The 20,333-nt window shown below is 44.0% G+C and overlaps 1 protein-coding gene across 1 annotated transcript; it reads right to left on the bottom strand.

Annotated features, from left to right (window-relative positions):
• Positions 1-392: 392 nt before the first annotated feature.
• On the bottom strand, positions 393-19,760 carry CMTR1 (cap methyltransferase 1). Its single transcript, XM_010164930.2, has 21 exons — positions 19,608-19,760; positions 17,611-17,703; positions 16,779-16,850; positions 16,037-16,131; positions 15,860-15,932; positions 15,451-15,649; positions 12,833-12,951; positions 12,478-12,574; positions 11,110-11,242; positions 10,380-10,559; positions 9,912-9,968; positions 8,876-8,933; positions 8,149-8,217; positions 7,843-7,974; positions 7,216-7,338; positions 6,417-6,508; positions 5,719-5,787; positions 3,898-3,945; positions 3,227-3,339; positions 2,701-2,809; positions 393-981 (listed from the first exon to the last, which is right to left on the bottom strand). The coding sequence occupies exons 1-21, from the start codon at positions 19,758-19,760 to the stop codon at positions 849-851; spliced, it is 2,217 nt and encodes a 738-aa protein (XP_010163232.2). The 3' UTR covers positions 393-848.
• Positions 19,761-20,333: the final 573 nt, after the last annotated feature.

Raw genomic sequence — 20,333 nt, 5'->3', positions numbered from 1 at the left:
CAAGAATCAAAGCACCTTGGTCTCAGAAGTACCATGAGGCATTGACACGTTCACAATTTAACCCCAGGCTGCTGGCTCAGGATCAGTTATTGATCTGGAGAGGGGAAATCCTTGTCACAGCAGCTTCTAGAGGTCTGAGAAATCCCTGGCACTGAGCACATCAAATCTGTGCCAGGACTCTACTCATCACCTGTGCTGGCCTCTGTCCAACAGGATACCATCACATAGGAATTGCCAGTGGCCAGCCAAGTGCCTTGATAAGCAGAACTGTTGGAGAGCCCAACAAGAATACATAGTTACACCCCAAAGCTCGCATTCCCCAATGAGTTAACACCTTCCACTGGGTAGTGTAGGCCTTTGACAAGACCGAGGAGGCGAATACCGGCCAGAAACAATGCAGGGCCGCTTCAATGTCCTGTTGCCCAGCTCTGCCACCAAGACATCTCTGCTCCTTTCTACACTGACAAAGAAGCACGAGCCTGGAGAGTTCTGGCACACACAGAGCTCCACAAACCTCGCTGAATCTCTGAGCAGGAGCAAAGCAAGCTGCCAGCCCCCTGGCCTCATGCATGCAGTAGGTCAGGACAAAAGGGCGTTAGGCCTTGGCTCCAGGAGTCACCACTCCTGGGTACTCCAGCAGCAGGCACTACCTGGGCTGTATTCTTATATACACTGCCAGGTTAGAGCCTTGTCCTGGGCCTCTGCGTACTACCCCCTGGTTAGATCATTTCCAGGAAATCAGCTCTGGAGAAGACCAGGATAGAAGTTGTGGAGTCTCCCCAGTCTCATCAGTCCCTGAAGAATCCAAGCTGGGCTCAGCTCCCCTTGCACTCCTCAAGAGAGCAGGGTTAAGGGTAGTGTGCTTGGATGAAAGACAGGACATCTTCCTTTGATAGCTTCTCTGGATCTTGCCTTTTCTGAGAGTCGTGGACTTTGACACCTTCCCCCCACTCCCAGAAGAGGCGGCTGTAATGGCAGATGCTGTGGGCAGAGAGAAGAGCAAGATTAGTTTGGCAGGGGAGGGGAAGGAAAACACTGTCATCCTAGCCACAGAGTGCACTACAGAGCCAGCTGCCCTTGCAAGGGGAGCCACACAGATATTCTAAGGGGTGCCTTAGAGAAAGACCAGTGCATTCATTCACCATATAAACTCCACAGCCCATAAGGTGGAGCAACTTCCAAGCCTAAGAGATTTCCATGGAAACAAACTTGATTCTAGCTTCACTCAACATTCAGTTCAGTATTTGCTGCAAGGAGACAGGTCATTAGGGAAAACCTACCTTTCCCCCAAGTTTCTGAGGGGATGTCATTGCAGGCAATGGAAAGGCCTTTAGAAAGTCTGCCCGCAGCAGCAATCTAATCACTCACCACAAAACTACCAGATGAGTAATAGCTGTCCTATGGAGCTTTGCAAGTGAACAGCACTTCACGTTGCACAAAAGCTGCTGGGACCATCCCCTCTTTCCCCTCATATCAAATAACCAAGCTCCAGTTGGCTGCTGAGACTTCTGGTCCTACAATGCCATCTCTCACTCCATCCATCAAGCACAGCCCTCCCTCACTGCATCAACATAGTCCCAGCCATAATGAAAACAGAGCTGCTAATTACTGCAAACACAGCAGCCTTTAGTTTTGTACAATTACTGACACTTAATATTCATAGCTTATTTAGTGCTACTGTTCTAACAAAGCAGTACTAGCACAGCGACAAGAGCACATGTCAATGGCTAATTACAGACACATTAGTACTCACTAACCACAAGACAACACATCCCTTCTGGAGTCCCACACAAGCCTTCCTCCACCTCCTCAATCATTCACGCAGGTTCATGCTGGCCTGCTTCTGAGTACACAGGCAGAACTAAGCCCATCCTGACACATGGAGGCAAAAAGCATCGTGTGCCTCTGCTTTTACAGTTTTAAGCCTGTTCTTCTGCTTATGTGGTTAAGGAAAGCTTAAGGATTCTTACGAGTGCTGCTGTAAGGTAGGTAAGGAGATTCAGAGTGAGAAAATCAGGAGCCCCATTTCATAGGAAGCTCTCGCTCAGAGGCACAGTCCTGGGTAGTGGTGGTGAAGTGCATCTCTTGAGACTACCTGAGGGCAAGGTGTGCAGAACATCTCCACCCACGAGCCCTGAGGTGTCTCACAGACTCGGGATTTGCTGTACTTAAGAGGTGGCCTTAGCCTATTTTTTTTAGTGTTAATAACTGTCCAATGACAAGCAACTTAATTCTTTCCCAAGGAGCTGCTGCTTTTCTCTCTCACTCTCTCTTTAAACAGCTCCCAGCTACCTACAGCTTATTCCAGAGCCTGGGCTAAATGAACTGGGATTTGCTTTTAAATTAGCAACTTCCAACCAAGCATCTTAAAATACAGAGTTACAGCAAATTACAATTGCTGGGCTCAATTTCCATTTCCCTGTGTGCAGGGAGGTTCACTAACTTGTACTCTGCTGCAGACAGGGGAACAAAGTTGTGAGATGTGTGTTACTCACAGCAATTAATTGCAAAATCCACAAATCCAGATCAGCAGTTTCCTAGAAGTCTGAGAAGGTGCCAGCTTCTGCAGCACACTCTGCTGGTGACCAAGCTGTGCCTGCACTGCAAATGACTGCAAGAACTTAGCACAGCACACCATAACTCCCTTCCAAATACACCAACAAGCTCACAAACTCGGACACAGCTCTGGCTTGTACTCACTGAAAGGGTGCGATGGATTCAGGAGGGAGGTCGTATGTCGCTTTCTTGGTCATTTTGTTGAAGAAGAATTTCCTCTTGGAGTTTTTGCTGTATGCCATTGTCCAGGGATCTTGGAGAAGAGTCACAAGGATCAGACAGAAAATTAAGAGGGGAAAAAAAAGCACAGTGTAAATATACATATTTATATGTAAATTCACATATATTACATTTCCATATTTCCGTGGATATTTCCATGTACTATTACTCCAGAAAATATCTTCTTGATGAAAAATTATGATCTCATTAAAAAAGAAAGTCATCAGTCATGGAAATAAATTGAATTACCCACAATAGCTAATCAACCCACAACAGAAAAACCTATCATATAAATACCTTAAACCTTATCCAAATCCAAAATAGCAGTTAAGTCTCTAGCCATTGCAACACTCTCATCAATTTTTTACCAACTTACAGCAGGAGGAAGCTTGGTCAATACTTTCTACTGTTATTTTTACAATAAGAGCGAGCAGGGACTCTCTCTTCTTACCATTCACAGTCCGTACGATGTAGAGTCCTGTGGGCACAAAGTGCCGGTCATCTCGGCCAGTGTAGGACAGCCGGGGTATTCCCCCCGAACTCTTGATGATTTTCATCTCTAACCTGGATGTGGAGAGAAGGCAGTGATAGAGATGCCTTGTTTCTTCCTTTACTGTCCTCTTGCACACAACAGGCCACCTGCACACCCTCTCCAGAGCATCTGACAGCACTGACAGGACAAAATCATCACATCCTGGAGAATGTAGTCTCTTGCCTCCCCCACATGCTGCCTAAAGAAACCAGCTAGAGCTGTCTAGATCAGGTAGCAAATCGAGTTTTGCAATGAAAGATCCATGATGATCTACCATGCTTAATCCAAGTGGGGTTCCCATTTCAGGTATGAACTCTTAATCTTTCAAGCCACTGCCACTTCTGCACAGACTCAAGCACCACGGCTGCTCCTGCTGTTGTAAAGTACATTGGCCACATCTACGGCATTAGAACTCAGCAGGACAATGCTCTGAGTCAGCAGCATCTGGGAAAGAGCAGCCATGAGCTGCACAAGCTTTAACAGCTCTTTCTTTCTCTAGGACCCCTCAAGCACATACCTCCTATTCCTGTGCATTGGTGGCTCATACCCTCAATGGGCCCTGAAGTCTCTCATTTGTGCCGGTCACTTACCTCACAAAAATCTTTTCCATTTCCTCCAGTCTGTACACTTCCTTCACTCTGGGGGGGAAAAAGACAAAAATGTGATTTAAAAAAAAATTTAAACTGTCCTATTTTTCTGTCCCAGCTACAGGGAGCAGCCAAACAGTGCATTTTGTACACCATGAGGTGGTCAGGCATGACTGAGGTTCACCCTTCTCAATCTTATCAATCTTATGCTCCAGGGCCTTATTTTTCCTGCCTTGAGAAAACCTGACACCTGGATGCTCATGGCTGGCTGCTGTCAGCAGCATACGAGCATCCTCGCTGCTAAGGAAGTCATGCATTTTTACCTCAGGCTGAGTATACAGAAGAGGAAGAACAATGAAAGTTGGGTGCTTTTGTTCTCCCATGAAGTAAATTCACCAAGGTCAGCCCCAGGCAGGTTCTGGCCTCAGCATGCTGGCCTCCCAGTAACTAAACTGCCTGGTCTTCACCATTAATACCCACAGGGATGCCACAAGCACGTTAGTTACCCTGAGGTAAAAATAGCCTTTTTTTTTTTTACATCAGTAAAGATGATTTGAAGTCAACATTCTCATTATTATGTCAAACTATTTTTGGTTTTGTTGTTCTGAGACACAGAAAGACAATGGGAAAGTTTCAAAAGCACTGCTTCTGATCTTACACCCATTTCCCACACACTGCTACAAGCATCAGGCCTCAAAGAGCACAGTTCGAATGCCTTCTCACAAGAGCAGAAAAGGATCCTCCTACAACCTACTACCCTACAACCATCTCTACAGCTTTCCCTCTCACTTCACCTTCAGCCCCCTCCAACATTTTGAGCTCCCCCAGTTCTTTCAACTCTGTTTGTCTTGAGTTTAATTGAGATCTCACCCATTATCTTTCAATAAGCCACCAAGGACTTTTTTTTCCCTTCCTCCAGCTTCTCTCACAATATCACAGCACTTTTAGCTTCTGAAACAGAAGCTGTTTTGTCCACAACACCTATCTGATGCCCAGCACAATGACGCTCTTATGCTCCACTGTAGCACAACTAATGAAACAGAAGGTCAGGAGACAACCAAAGCTGAAGCCCTTTTGTCAGGAACCTTCTTGGGATCGTAACTCATAGAATCATAGAATGGTTTGGGTTGGAAGGGACCTTAAAGATCATCTAGTTCCAACCCCCTGCCATCAGCAGGGACACCTTCCACTAGATCAGGTTGCTCAAAGCCTCATCCAGCCTGGCCTTAAACACTTCCAGGGAGGGGGCAGCCACAGCTTCTCTGGGTAACTTGTTCCAGTGTCTCACCACCCTCACAGGAAATAATTTCTTCCTCATATCTAATCTAAACCTACCCTCTTCCAGTTTAAAGCCATCACCTTGTTCTATCCCTACCTGCCCTTGTAAAAAGTCCCTCCTCAGCCTTCCTAAATCCTTCTCCTCAGACTAACCATTTGGAGATTGTAAATGCTGATCAGCACTTATCTACTAACAATCAGCATCTCTGTACCACTGCTGACCCTTCAGGGTAGACAAGGATACAGAAGTCTTTGCCATGATTAGGCTAACTGGGTGCTAGATCTACTATAACAGGTATTTGAAATTAGCACCAGCCAATCCACTTATGATGAAAACATGGCTGGCTGATACGTGAAAGGTGGGCACAACTTCTCCACCATTAACCTTTATCTTAGCTATCTAAAGGGCTTTTAGCCTCTTTCCATTGAACATAACAGAACTATGAATTTCAGCATGAAATTTAACTCTCCTTCAGCTCCTTATCGTCATCCTCCAACACACTGAAAGCAAAGCACATCAGGCTGAGGGAAGGAGTCGTCACTCACCTGATAGGGTTCATATCTGGCCGACTAGGTTTAGAGACAGCTTTGACAAACTTCTCCGCCAGCTGAATCCTGAATTAAAATGGAAAGAGAATCCAGCAGATTAGGGAGATCTTTGGCACAGCAGTTTAGTAAACATTTCCAGCAGAATAACTGATTAGACACAGTGGTGGTGGTACATGCAGACGGCCTCTACTGCTACCCAAATAGGTACTGAGCAAGACTTTTTTCACCCCGCTCTCCCAGTTCAGTGCTCAGTGATACTGGCTATGATCCATTAGCAATGTGTCTCCATAGCTTCTTCTACAAGCCTACATGCTGCTGAACATACTTTTGGAAAGTAGGACTAGTAGAGACATGTCTCTGAGGAAGAAAGCAGAGAAGCTTGTTCCTTGTCCCTCAGCCAGTTATCAGCTATGCTCATTCACATTCCCAGGATGCTCAGTTTACCCAGACTGTGCCTGGCTCACCCCAGACTAAGAAACAAACTAGACCTCCCCTTATCCACAGAGGAGGTACAGCTGGAAAACGCTATACGCACTTCAGTTCAGAGCAGGTTCATTCACAGTTCATCTTTACAGCACTGTTTCAGCTGAATGCACTTTTCTCCCTGTGATCAGCATTCTGCTTTTAGTGTGAATGTTGTTTCCCAGTCACTCCTACTCATGTACAGGAAAGAAGCTTCTCCAGATCCTACATACCTCTGGTTGAAATGCTGCTTTCGAACATCATTGCCATTCAGCACCAAAACATCAAGAATGTGGATAGCACTGATTTTTCGCTGGGCTTTCCCCTAGGGAGGAAAATACAGAGACTTACTACTCAGACTGTTGCTATTTTAGCTTTGATTTATAGCCTGTTTTTTGACAGGACATCATTCTCTTCTCACAAGAAAGCACCTTTACAGATATTAGAAGGACACAAATTCCCTGCTGCCCATTGTACAGTAAAGTGCCATCCTCCAAGAACTGGTGTATCTCAACCACACAGTTTTGTCTCAGGAGAGGGAAAGATTTTTTTTTTGCCACCACCAGCTCTGTGTGTCTTATCAGGTACCACAGCACAAAGCCCAGTGCACTACAGCATCTGCATCTGAGGTGCCAGAGGACAGGCAAACTCCCAGGCAGCAATACCTTACATGGTGAATATACCATGATAATCTTTTCCCCAAGGCCTGCAATCACTACTGAGCAGTTATGTATCCAAAGAGCCACAGAACACATTAAGTTATGTTGGCAATGTCATCTGCTGCCGTACATAGGACAACAGCAGCATGTCAGGTCCAAAGTGTTTTCAAAATAATGTTAAAAGCTCCTATCTCTAGCACTGGACAGAAAGAAGAAACTTAATCAAAATAGTTTCTCTAAAGATCATATACAAAAAAACCCCCAAACAACTTGCACCTGGCACAGATGGAACATTTATTCTGCATTATCTTACATAGGTGAAACTGTTCATTACATTTGTGGCCACCTGGTAAGGGAGAGAAGAGCCTCCTACCTCGCCTTTCAGCTCATGAACAATCTCCACAGAGAGAAGGGTATCTCGTGGCAGCTCAGTTTTCAAATCCAGCTTTGTCCAGCGATCTGACTGGCGACCATCCCAGGTGTAGATCTGTGATTTCTGTGTGGAGAAGGCAGAGTCAGATTCAGCCAAAGCTTCATGAGGGCACGGGTGGAAGAGAGACCTCTGACTAACTGCAGAACAGCCCTCAGAGATTATTTTTGTCCTAGGCTGTCAAAGGCAGTTTCCTTGTCAGAAGTTTTAAGGAAGAACCTGAATCTCTACAGCAAAGGAAGAAAACACTGATTCTAATCTGCCAGTGACTTTTCCTACCCACACAAAAGAACCATAAATAGAACACCTTTAAAAGGACAGTGAAGATAATTAGAGACACTAGCAAGGGTACAGGTCTCTGTGTAGGCTGCGATTACAAAAACAGGGTTAATTAGTGTGAAAAGCAGTAAAATCAGGAGAAAGAAACATAAAATAACTAGCAGTCTCAGGGACTGCTGATGAGGATCCTTTCTGGCCTTTGAGGACAGGAAAGGATGGGATGAAACTGCAAGGCAGAATAGTAGCATTGAAATGAACCAGCAAAACTCCTGGAGTCTTCTCAGCACTTACCCCTAGCCCCAAGAGGAACTTCTGCTCACTTCCAGACACCATGCACCGGTAATCCAACACTTGGCGAATTTTCTCCAGTGTACTGGAATTCAGAGGAGTGGGTTTGTAACTGAAAGTATCAATGTCCGTGCCCTGAAGAGCAAAGTATGTAAAAGGCAAGTTAGACACAATACATCAACAGGTAGGTACATGCAACTTCTACATGAAACAGTAATCCGGGACTAGCTGCTTTATCTCTTATTTCCTACGGGGAAACGTTCTATTTGTATGAAACAACTCAGAACAAGCTTCTGGTTAAGGTCTCACCTGGATCAGCTCAAAGAACTTGGATTTGGGATCTGAAGATGAAGGAGCAACACGAGCCTGATCAGGAATCTGAAAACAAATCCAAATGACTGATAGTAAGTGTTATTCTCTGGCACATTCATAGGAACCTTTCTGGTTTCAATACATGACAAGACATCCTGCCCCTTGAAACTCCTGCTCTTGAGATTCCAGTTACTGGAGAGGTCATCTGGCAAATAAAAGGTCTCATGTGTTTTGCCAATTTAATGTAGGCATGCCATGTCTCACAGGAAACAACAGGCAACTTCAGAAAGTTTCAGGCTAAATCTTTGATTTCATCCATGTTTCAATGAAATTTTGTTTCATCAAAGACAAACAATTAGCCTGCGAAACTGACTGCCATGTCTACGGCTCCACTTCAGTCAAAAGCTCAGGAAAGAGAAACTGCAGACCCATAGAACAAGACCTTTTGGAGAGCTCTGCTGCTTGGGAACTGGGTGCTGATTTTACTCTTTGTAGGATGAAATATTCCCACCTGCAGCCAAGAAGCCTGCTCAGTGAAGTCATACACAAAATGAGTCAGAAACATCCTGTTTGCTTACATAAACGGTTTGAAATGGTATCTGACTTTCCCACAAGACAACATATTAAACCTCTGGCTAGAAAGTCACATCCATACTGCAGCTCCATTCTTGTTCCACCACAGCAAGGACACCTTCACCACCTCCCTGCTTAGCAGTTTACTTACCCCCCATAGCTGGAGACACTCCTTTCGGATTTCAGCCTGCCGTGGCTCAATCAGTGTCCTACGGAAAGACAGCAGACTGCTAAGATGGTGTTAACTTCATTGCTCTGGCAGCATTACATATCCCAGCCCTATAAAACTTGCATCTTCCAGTGTCTGGCTTGGGAATGACAAACATGCACTGTTCCTCAACAGATTACACAAAAGAGGATGCTGCCTTCCCTCCCCACCCTCCACCCATCTCCAATCCCCATGTTTAGCTCTGTTTCATGGTCTGCACTACTGATTAGTAGCCACCACTCCATCCCATGAAAGTACCATTGGGCATCAATACTTTCAAGAAGTTATGTATTAGTATGAACTTATGCTAATCTCGAAGAGCTGGATACACAGCCCTGTTTACAAATAGCAATGAAGACCTGCAAAAGCCATACAAAAAAACAGTGCCAATATTAGGATTAACTCTTAGATAACTCCTAGCGCCCAGACTCACTCAACTTTCTACTACATATTATCTCTGAATGACATCTGAACAGAAAAGTCATGCCAGGGGAACAGTTACACATTGCAGTGGCTTTAGATTTAAACAAAAAATTGACATCCTAAGCTTTAGGCAAGTCTAGGTATGTAACTTAGATGCTTTGAATTGCCCCTGGCAAAGGAAGAGCTATGAACCACATCCAACTGAGACAGTTACTGTAGAACTGAACATACCAGCTGGGAGCTACTGTTCTGCTTACACTCCTGCTAAGAAGTAGGCCCACTTACAGTAATTGGAAATCATGCAATGCATGGAAGCTTTCTCAACAAGGGTGATAACAGACCATCAACTTTCAGGAATCCTCCAGCACCCACATATTTCTGCAAAGAACTCGGGCAGAGACACAAACTGAGCTACCTAAAGGCACTATTCACTTTCCTGGCTCCAAAGGCCAAGCCAAGTACCAGCTCAAATTAAGAACACATTAAAGAAGGGCAAAGCAATTAATTTATAGCAGGTTAATTCAGTCCTCACTGAAAGCCAGAGGAATATACTCACGTGTCTTGAACAAAGGCACGAATTTTGGCTAGTGCCTTTATCTGAACTTTGCAGTGGCTGAAAGAGAGGACAAGTTTCAGTCAGGAAGCAAGTTAATCACCACTAAGATTGTTCTACTTTTCAAAGCAAGGAAGAGTGCTGGGACAACAGGAAGAAGCCAGTCTGATCCTCAGAGCAGTGATGGATCATTGCCAACATGATTCAAAGCAACAGGAAGACCACTGGAAAAAACTAGGCAGTAGTCTTCTTTCTCTTCTACACAATACTCAGGGGCCAAACAGTCACCAACAGTATACAGCATTTCTCTCTGCACAGGGTCTGTCTGCTCTGTTAAGCCTCTCAGGGAGCAAAAGCAGAGCAGTGTACCAGCATCAACAAGGACCTCCATGAGTGCAAGAAGCTACAACTGAAAGCCATGTTGGTCAACCTGCCTACAGACAGCAGCCCTCATCACCCATAGACACTCACTTTTCATTGGACTGGACAATGTAATCGTAGAAATCCTGGTCGCCTTTGATCACGTTCAATGGGACAACAAGATTCACGTCCACATCAGAGTTGCGCAGCTGGTTAAGTCTGATGTTCACCATGAAGAGATAGTCCCGCACGTCATCGATCCCAAGCTTTAATCCTTTGCATATCACGTACCTGTAGAGCAAGGCAGAGAGATTGCATGGGTTCAGTTCCTTCACAGAGTCAACTTTCCTGCCACACTCCCATTACCAGGATAGTTTCTCAAATCCCAGGAACTCTTTCCTCCTGGGTACCCCTAGGAAGGTGCAATGTCACCTATCAAAGTCATTAAACATTTTCTACGCTTTGGAAAGACTGGGAAACTCAATCCTATTGAAAAACCTCAAGATCTCCCTCAGGTAGTAAATAAATTCTGCTAAATTTGACCGGTACAATGATAACACACATAATATACTCTAGCTTCATTGGAACCATAGTTGTTTCACGAAAAACAGAATTTGTTTTATATTCAGTTCCATTCCTTTCTCCTCAGAAGTATAATTTGGTAAATATCACCTTTACCCTGTCAAACATCGTATTTGCTAAGCATCGAAAATGTTTCCTCCTCCAAGACAGTTGCCAATTGAGGCAGGTCACAGAGCTTCCAGTAGACTTACCCAAATCCATCTATCACTGTATTTAGAGGACAGTCTCTTTAGTATTCCCTCATGCTCAAGAATCTCACCTCTCTGAGTTAGCAGGGCGGCTTGTCACAGGTTTGAAGATACACACTCGCTCAAAGCAGCAATACAGCAGATAAACAAGTCCCACACTGAATGGAGTAAACAGATCAAAGGTTTTGCAGACAAAATGTCCTCCTGGAAAAAAGAGGGGAAGCACACCAATACCAGCAGATTATAAGGACACAAGGAGATACCAGGCACCTCAATAACTTCCTCTTCTGCAGAACCGGTACAAGTAGTTTTGTACAAGTAAACAGCACCTAAATACATCCAAGAAGTGAGCCAACAGGGCTCTATGAACCATCTTCACCATAACGCTGCAGCAAAGAGAAAAGCATTTCCCTCACCAGGATCAAATCCGTATGTGTGCTGCCTAACAAGCAAACCTTCCATCCAACCCCCCATCCTCCCCTTCCAGGCCCAAACTGTGCCCTATGGCACGGCAGCATGCTACACAAAAGCCTCAACAGAAGAGGAGCTCCAATATATGCAAGAAGAAACACCAGGCTGGAGGAAAAATCTAATAGATGTTACCTAAACAGAGCAACTTGCCATCTAGAAAAGAGTCTACGCTATGTCGCCCTTTGCCTTCAAAGAAGATTCCCAATTTCCCCAAGCAAAAAGCAGACAGTCTTACAGAGCCATTATCTACCCAGACAGTAAAGACTTAAAGGTTGCTCCTCTTATCATATCACATTTGAGACTACTGCCAAGCAGATCATTGCCTCAGGTACTTCTAAACATAGGGCACGGGATAAATTATAACGTAACGAGCGTTTTTATCTTCTGCGTCAGTGCCAAATGCTAACTACGCTCAGCAGAAGAGAGGAGCCATCAAAACCAGATTGAGCTGTAATGTCCATCATTTGGCAACAGCGAGGTACAGCTAAGACAATGTGAGACATCGTCTTGTTTTGATCATAGAGACGGCAGATTTCAAGGAGAAAAGCCACAAGTTAGAGGGAAGGATAAACACCACTCCATTCCAACCAGGCTGCTAGAATATTCAGGAAGCAGCTGGTCCATTAGTGTCATAAAACTCAGATACACGGTCCAGTTGTCACACTAGCTACCTTAGCCCAAGACAGCTACATAACATAACACATTGTAAGAGCTTTAAACTAATGCATTTTACCCCGTGCTTTTAATTAAAGGCAAAATAAGCACACATAAGTATAATTTTTCTGCCCCAGTTCTCCTAGCTTTGTGACAAACATCTCGGGATGCATAACATACACACTCAATTCTGTGCAACTTAGCCTCACAGCAGAGCAGACTTTGTTGCACATTAATAAAAATTGTACAGCATCCAGCTGCAATGTCACCCACACCTTAGAGAAGGAGGAAGAAGATGAATGGATAAAACATACCTGTCCGGACAATGGACAGTGCTGTAAGGAACTGGCAAAGCATCAGCTGTTTGCTTAGGATCTCTTGCAGATTCTCCTGACCCTCCACCGAGAAACCCTTTAAAGCACAGAGCCTATGATTAGTATCTCCACAAATCTGCTGGTCAAGCAAAGCATTCTGTACAGCTAAATCATTGAACCATGATAATTTCTGTTTCTTCAAGATTAAAAAAAACAACCTGCCACTAGGAATTGTAATGGCAAGTCTTGAAGAATTTCACGTTGTAACTATGGACACACGTCAAATATCCTACTATATGCAGACTGAGGTATCAGTTTTGGACATTAGTGCAAGAAGAAAAAGAAATGGACCAACCCCATCAGCCATTAAGAAATGCACTCCCTTGTGATCTGTATTGTCCAAGACGAAATTCCGGAAAGCAGTAATGTTCTCTGGGCGAGTGATGTCTCCATCTCCATCAATCCCTCCCTCTCCTAAGTGGAAAAGAGGAGACAATTACTAACATGTTCACAAGTACAGACAAAAGATCAGTACGTGCAAGTGATCTACTGTATTCAATCAATATTTAGTCAGAAGTTACACAGACCTTGATAGGTGAACAAGCATTAACACATTCCCTTGTTCACCACTGAAGATGCTTGCTAATGTAGGAAAATGATTCAGATTGTGTGGTGAGGACTATGCGAAGCCACACAATAACCATGCTCAAATGATGAGTTGTATATTAGCCTCAGCAAAAGATAAATCATTCACTGCCCTCCCCTGAGATGAGAACTGACTACATGACAACATAATATTCTCATCCAAGTAGGACTGACACAGAGCTGAATCTACTAAAAATGTAAAGTTCAATCTCACTGTACAGCTCACCTGTTAATAACATGTTTTTACAGACAAGGCAAAATTATTTACACTGTGCACTGGCAACCTTCTACTAAGAATTCAAATCATTCCAAAGAAACACAATGCTCTATTTCCAAACACAACGCAATCTGGAATTTAAAAAAGCAACCCCCAAAAAACCCTGTGAACAAGTTTTGTCCCCAGGACAAAAGGGAGTAGGGAAAAGGGAAATGGGGTTTGTGCATTAATATTCCTACAGTTTTCCCATATGGTTCTTTTTAAAGAGAGGTATGTTGTACCCCAAGTTGGCATTTTAGAAAGCTAATCTAAGGTGTATTCTAGAGCTCACCAATTCTAACTTAGAAGAAGCCTTAACTTCTACTTGGTGTTAGTCCCTATAAATCTTCTGCAACTACAGCTTCTATTAACGGAACTGGAGGACTAGAAAGTAGCAGAGATCAGGATGCATGATAGTGCTTTGATAACTACATTCCTCATCAATCATACTGTCAGTAAGTGAAGCGACGCTAGAATTTGTTACCATTCCTCACAACACAAATGTCACAGCAGGCTACTTCCTTCCCATCACTGGAAGAGAGTTTGCACACATCTCACTAGACTTTATAGCATAACAGACAGAAAGGGATCAAGAAAATCCATCAAAGTCATTGGGCTATTCATTTCTCCAGGCATCTCCTTCTCCCCATAAGAACACCAGTTTGCAGTGAGTTATGAAGATCCAAATGCTGCAACCGTTAGAACAATGTGTTTATCTGCCTTGGTGCCCTTGCCATGAACCTTCTCTTTAACAGATCTAATCCTAAAGTGCTAACCATTCTCTAAGAGTTCATGGTCAGGTATCAAAAGTGGCAGTCAATAAGAGTCAGACTGGTGGAGGGAAAGAAGAAAAAAGTGTAATAATGGAACAATAAATCCCCTTCTCGACAAGGCAGTCACAGTTGAGTTTCCATTATACAGTCTGAAATAAGAAGCAGAAATACTAGCAATCCTTGTATTTCCCTTCCTGTTCGTAGAGGCTAAGGAGACAGAGGGCTCAAACATCTCAACAAGCTTAAGAAGTTAGCATCCGTGAGGTGAGATGGAGCAATTGTCTGTGTACACCTGCTCAGTCTGTCTCAAAGCAAAGCAAAACCTCTCAGCTTAAACCTCTCTGGATTAAGAAGCTCATTTAGTCACAGTGATTCAGACACAGCCTCTAACCCAAACCTGTTTTATTTATCTTTACTAAGAGCCCACAATCAATTACCAAAGCAGAGCTAAAGAGGTCTGATACAGACGCATACTGCCAGTCAGGCAAGTAAGGTTTCTATCTCTGGCTCTGCCAACAGCTCTTCGGGCAAGTCTGGGGGCTGGAGCACTTCCCCTATGATGACAGACTGAGAGAGCTGAGGTTGTTTAGTGGAGAGAGGCTCCTGGAAGACCTTATAGCAGCTTTCAGTAGGGGCCTACAGGAAAGACAGGGCAGGACTCCATCGGGGATTGTAGTGATAGGACAAGGGGTAACTGGTTTAAAATTGAAGAGGGTAGGTTTAGATTAGATATTAGGAAGAAATTCTTTATTGTGAGGTTGGTGAGACACGGGAACAGGTTGCCCAGAGAAGTTGTGGATGCCCCCTCCCTGGAAGTGTTTAAGGCCAGGCTGGATGAGGCTTTGAGCAACCTGGTCTAGTGGAAGGTGTCCCTGCTGATGGCAGGGGGGTTGGAACTAGATGTTCTTTAAGGTCCCTTCCAACCCAAACTGTTCTATGATAAGTCATCTCTCTCACTGTGTTTCAGGCTGACATCAGTGAAGTGGGAAAAACACTGTCATGCAATCTCAAAGCACTCTACAATTTTCAGATAAGCAAAGCGCTCAAGTATCAGCTATTATAATGGGACACATTCCCAGGGCAGACTGGAAATAAGTGCAGAAATGTGACTTGATATACAAGCTCACCAATCTCAAGCCCTTTTTCAGATGACAGCCCCCTTCTACCTTGCAAAATGGTTCCCTCTAAACAGGCTTCTCTTAGATCTCCATGCTGGTACCAATACCAACCCTGCTCCTGATACAGAGGCTGCAGCATAAGAAAAAAAAATCAGGTAATCCTCACGCAGGCACTACATACCATAATAAGGTTCAAAGAGCTCACTGGAAGCAGAATAGAAGTCCTCTAGTTTAAAATCATTTGGTCCTTTCAAGGTCATGCCAAATCCTTTCGCATGCCACTTCCGCCTCCACAAGACATACTCAGAGAAGCCTCCGGGACCAGCACACACATCGGCGAAGTAGAGCAGCTCTGCATCTCGCTCCTTTACCAAGGGCCTCTGCAAAAGGAAACTGAGGAAATTCTACTGACCCAGTAACAGCTCCCATCAGTCCAACCAGATACACCATAAACTGCACTACTCAGTCAGACAAGTCTCCTTCAAGCATCTGTTTTTTCCCAGCTAGCATCCTAAGGATTCTCCTTCCTTCCCACCCTCTCCATTCTCTGAGAAAGCACTGCTGTTTGAAAGCTAAAGAGAGGCCCTCACCCCATGGAAGTCCTTAGGGTTTGTAAACATGTAGTCAAAGACATGGTCCATATTTGCCATCTTCATTGCAGCCCTGCAAACACATAAATAGGGAGCTATTACGTTTCAGTCTTGGCTCCCAAGGCTGCAAGTGGACATAAATGGGAAAGGAGCTACACTACCAGAAGTTCTGCAAACCTGTTCAGGAAGAAAACTCCACGGATCATCTCATATGGGTTAGACCTTGTTCGGGCTCGACGCATTTCTTCTCCATCCAGCTCATCAAATACACTCTGCAGAAACAGAAACAAAATTGAGCTGGACCTGGCACAGGCTACAGGGATAGGCAGGCACGAGCATTTCCTATCCTCGTGCTTCTCTCCTTAGACAGCAAACTCTGTGCAGGGTTTGGTTCACCAACACAGAATGTTCTTCTGTCACATCATACTCACTCCTCTTCTACCCCAGTTCTTAAGCAAATTTAGTGACACTGAAGAATTCTGTACTGATAGCTCCAGAGCCTGACAACATGGTTAGCAACCTCAAAAGCAGTCCCAGTCTAAGGTGTTTCTCTCACATATATACACACACACTCACACTCTACTGCAATTTACAAGGGCACCATAAAATCTAGGAGGGAAGATGGAACACATAGGAAAGGAAAGAGAGTTTATTTCCTTAGCTTATTCAAGTCCTCAGCCTTTCAGCTGGACTAAGAAAGGGAGAGTGTTTTCATTCATCTCTTTGAAGGCTGAGGTGCAAAACAGGTTGCTGAACAGATAGTAACAACCAGAATTTGAGGTCATACCAGTGGCATGGAGGTGAAAGAGGACATTCTGAGCTCTTTCCAGTCACCTAAGTAAACTACTCAATCCTCTTCAATTATTTATTTCAATTGCTTCCCCAAAACTTCAGTTCCTCTCTAAAGAGGGTGACTCACCTTGCACTGCAGGACATTACGTAAAAGCTCTTCACTACAGAACTCTGTTTCATCTTCAATCACCATCTTCCTCTGGAACAGGACAAGAACACAGGTAACAATTAGCAAACATGGTATCAATCATTTCAGAATGCAACCTCTAACAGTAATGGATGAAGGTTGCCAACCACATCCTAGGCCATATTAGCAAAAGCGTAGCCAGCAGACCAAGGAATGATTCGCCCCTGTTAGGCACCTTGAGACCACATTTCCACATCCAGTGGAATACCTCACACCCATCCAGTTTAGTACTTTCCAGTACAAGACAGACATACTGGAGCAAGCCCAGCAAAAGGGCCACCAAGATGATGAAGATGGGTGCAGAAGTACCTGGTGTATGAGGAGAGACTGAGAGAACAGTTTGTTCCAAATGGAGAAAAGGAGATCCTATTGCTGTCTACATGCACCTAATGGCAGGAAATAGAGAAGATTGATCTAGACTCTTAGAGCTGGACAGCAATAGGACAGGAAACAATGGACACAAGCTGCAACACAAAAAATGCCAATCAGCCATATAGAATTTTGTCAGCTGGGTTATCAAACACTGAAACAGATGCCCAAGAAGGTTGTGAAATTTCCATCCATGAAGATAGTCAAAACTCAACCAAACAAGGCCTTGAGCAACCTGATCTTGTTGGACCTGCTTAAGCAGAAAGCTGCACTAGCAATCTCCAAAGGCTCTCTCCAGTCTAGGTTATTGTACAACTCTTTGACAAGGCAACTGTTCAATTGTTTCAGGCCGAGTAGTCCTGTGTCATCTTAGGCTGCTAAGTACCGCGATCTAAAAAATTACCTTCCCCACAGTCATCCACTCCTTCAGCTCCTGGGCATCAGGGATTTCCGTGGTACACTCAAGGCACCAGTCCACCTCCTCATAGGCACTGGGCTGCAAAAACAAGACACAGGAAGAGCCAAAGACATTTTTGCTAGCAAAATATAACAAATAATTGCTCCCCAAAACTTTGCCTCCCAATCCTAGCATAAGGGATTATGCCATTACTTTAGGGCCAACCATAGAGTTTTTTTGTCCTAGTCTAAAACAGGTCTCATTTGTTTGGATTGAAAATTTAAAAAACAAAAAACAAACAAACAAAAAACCCAACCAAAAACCTCCATCACAAAAAACCCCACACTGCTTCCACAGAATCACAGAATGTTCGGGATTGGAAGGGACCTCAGAAGATCATCTAGTCCAATCCCCCTGCCGGAGCAGGAACCTAAATGAGATCACATAGGAAGGTGTCCAGGTGGGTCTTGAACGTCTCCAGAGAAGGAGACTCCACAACCTCCCTGGGCAGCCTGTTCCAGGGCTCTGTCACCCTCACAATGAAGAGGTTTCTTCTCAAGTTTAAGCGGAACCTCCTGTGTTCCAGCTGACACCCCTTGCCCCTTGTCCTACCATTGGGCATCACTGAGAAGAGCCTGGCTCCATCCTCCTGACATTCACCCTTTACATATTTATAAACATTAATGAGGTCACCCCTCAGTCTCCTCTTCTCCAAGCTAAAGAGACCCAGCTCCCTCAGCCTTTCCTCAGAAGGGAGATGCTCCACTCCCTTAATCATCTTGGTGGCTCTGTGTTGGACTCTCTCAAGCCATTCCCTGTCCTCCCTGAACTGTGGGGCCCAGAACTGGACACAATATTCCAGATTCCTCTCATTAGAGTCTGGTAAATAATCAAGACAAAGCAAAAGCCTAGTACTCTCAAGGTACATTTTAGAGACACTGCAAAAGAGACAGTTGCCAAAGAAACACACTTCCTGGTGGTGCTTTACACATCCTTTCTCCTTCTTCTTTCTGAAAGGCTCCCTCATTCCACAATTTAATTCAGACTTCAAACAATTTTTATAATCTTGAGAAGGAATTGTTTTAGCAGTTAAGATCAAGGTGATGCTACTCTTCCACAGAGAGGCTGCTAAGATCTACTGACCTTTTTGTACTTATTATAGTAGTATCATCCGCAAGGGTTAAATATACATAATGCTTAACTAGAGTGAACTGTAGAAACACACTGGAGAATGAGACCCAAACCAATGAGCCTACAGAACAGGTCTCAAATTCCCAGCTCTCAACAAATAACCTCTGATACTATTTTCAACTGCTGAAAACAATTCAAAGAATGGAGAGCAAAGTACTGTAACGTGCATCGTCCATGACTTGACAAGCACTGCTGCCCTTGACTAACAATGGCTGGGACCTTCTGGCTTACTCTCCAGCTGCCAGATCCCTCAGATTCAGTGTTGTGGTTTGTTTTTTTCTTTTTAAATACAAACATACAGCAGCTATTTTGCAACAAATAATATCAAAACTGGGCTTTACTTCCTTGACAACATCTATTTCTATTTCCCAGTGTTCCTCCCTGGTGAAGAGCTTGACAAGACACAGAAACAGAACATCTGAGCATTTTATTTAGGACTATTAAACACACTCAGAAAATATGTATTTTTTTAAAATCACCTATACAGGCATAAAAAATAAAATACAAAATAAAAATGGTAAACCCAAAAGAGCTTGATAATAATTTTCAATCACATTCACTACTGCAAACTCAGAAACAAATCCTACAGGCCACAGGAGCAATCCATCTGAAACCAATTTTGTGCCAGAACATTAATACATGTGACAGAAGACAAGTTTTGCCATGGTGTTCTGGGACAAAATAAGGCCTGGGTCTACCCAGCAGAGCCACTTAATGGTAGCCAGTTATATCAGAGAACACTAAACATCATTCTCAGAGGGCAAATCCCGAACACAGCAACAGAAAAGGGATTCAAACCAGGAAGTACTTACCTCTGGCTCATCCTGCCAATCAATATTGAGCTCCCCATCAAATCCTTTGAGGGTCAGCCCAAAACCTCTCCTTCCCTTCTGATTGGAGGCCTCAACAATATCCTTCCTGCCTTGGCCATATTTTCCGAGACCTTCTCCTTCCCGGAAGCCCATCTTGGCCTATAAAGAAAGCAAAGGGAGCACACTGAGGCAAGAGGACATTTATGTACCACTGCTGGGGTCAAAGACTAGCAGGGAAAATGGCACATCACGCTAAAATGACTCGAAGGCATTGAGTATTTTTCATCTCAGCTGTGGCTTTCAGGACTTAATACTGAGTTCACTTCACTGAGGCAGGGCAAAAAAAAAACTAGATCTGAAGAATGATGTTTTGAGATGACAGCAAATTACAAAAGGTTCAGTGACGCAGGAACAGCCTGCTCAGAGGGAGATGTAGTGAGGAGCCTGGAGCCATTCATCACAGTGTTCAGCAAGCATGGAAGGTTCATAAAACAAAAATGCTGGCACAGGAAAGAATTCATGTTGTGATGATATTCTTTGTTGTGAACATGCACTCACATACATTTCAAGCATCACTTAAAACTTCACCTAAAACTCAGAGGAGGACTGCAAGACACACTGCTCCTGAAACACATTCCCTTCTCTTAGGTTAAAAGAAATACGTTGGTTAACTGCTAGTTTTTCAGGCTTTTCACTTCATAAATTTTAGCAATGAGAGAACAACAA

Source organism: Antrostomus carolinensis, unplaced genomic scaffold, assembly GCF_000700745.2.
Source record: "Antrostomus carolinensis isolate BGI_N321 unplaced genomic scaffold, ASM70074v2 scaffold12443, whole genome shotgun sequence".
In the NCBI taxonomy this organism is placed as follows: domain Eukaryota; kingdom Metazoa; phylum Chordata; class Aves; order Caprimulgiformes; family Caprimulgidae; genus Antrostomus; species Antrostomus carolinensis.
Note: the sequence above shows the minus strand (reverse complement) of the source record. Positions and strands in the feature narration are given on the sequence as shown.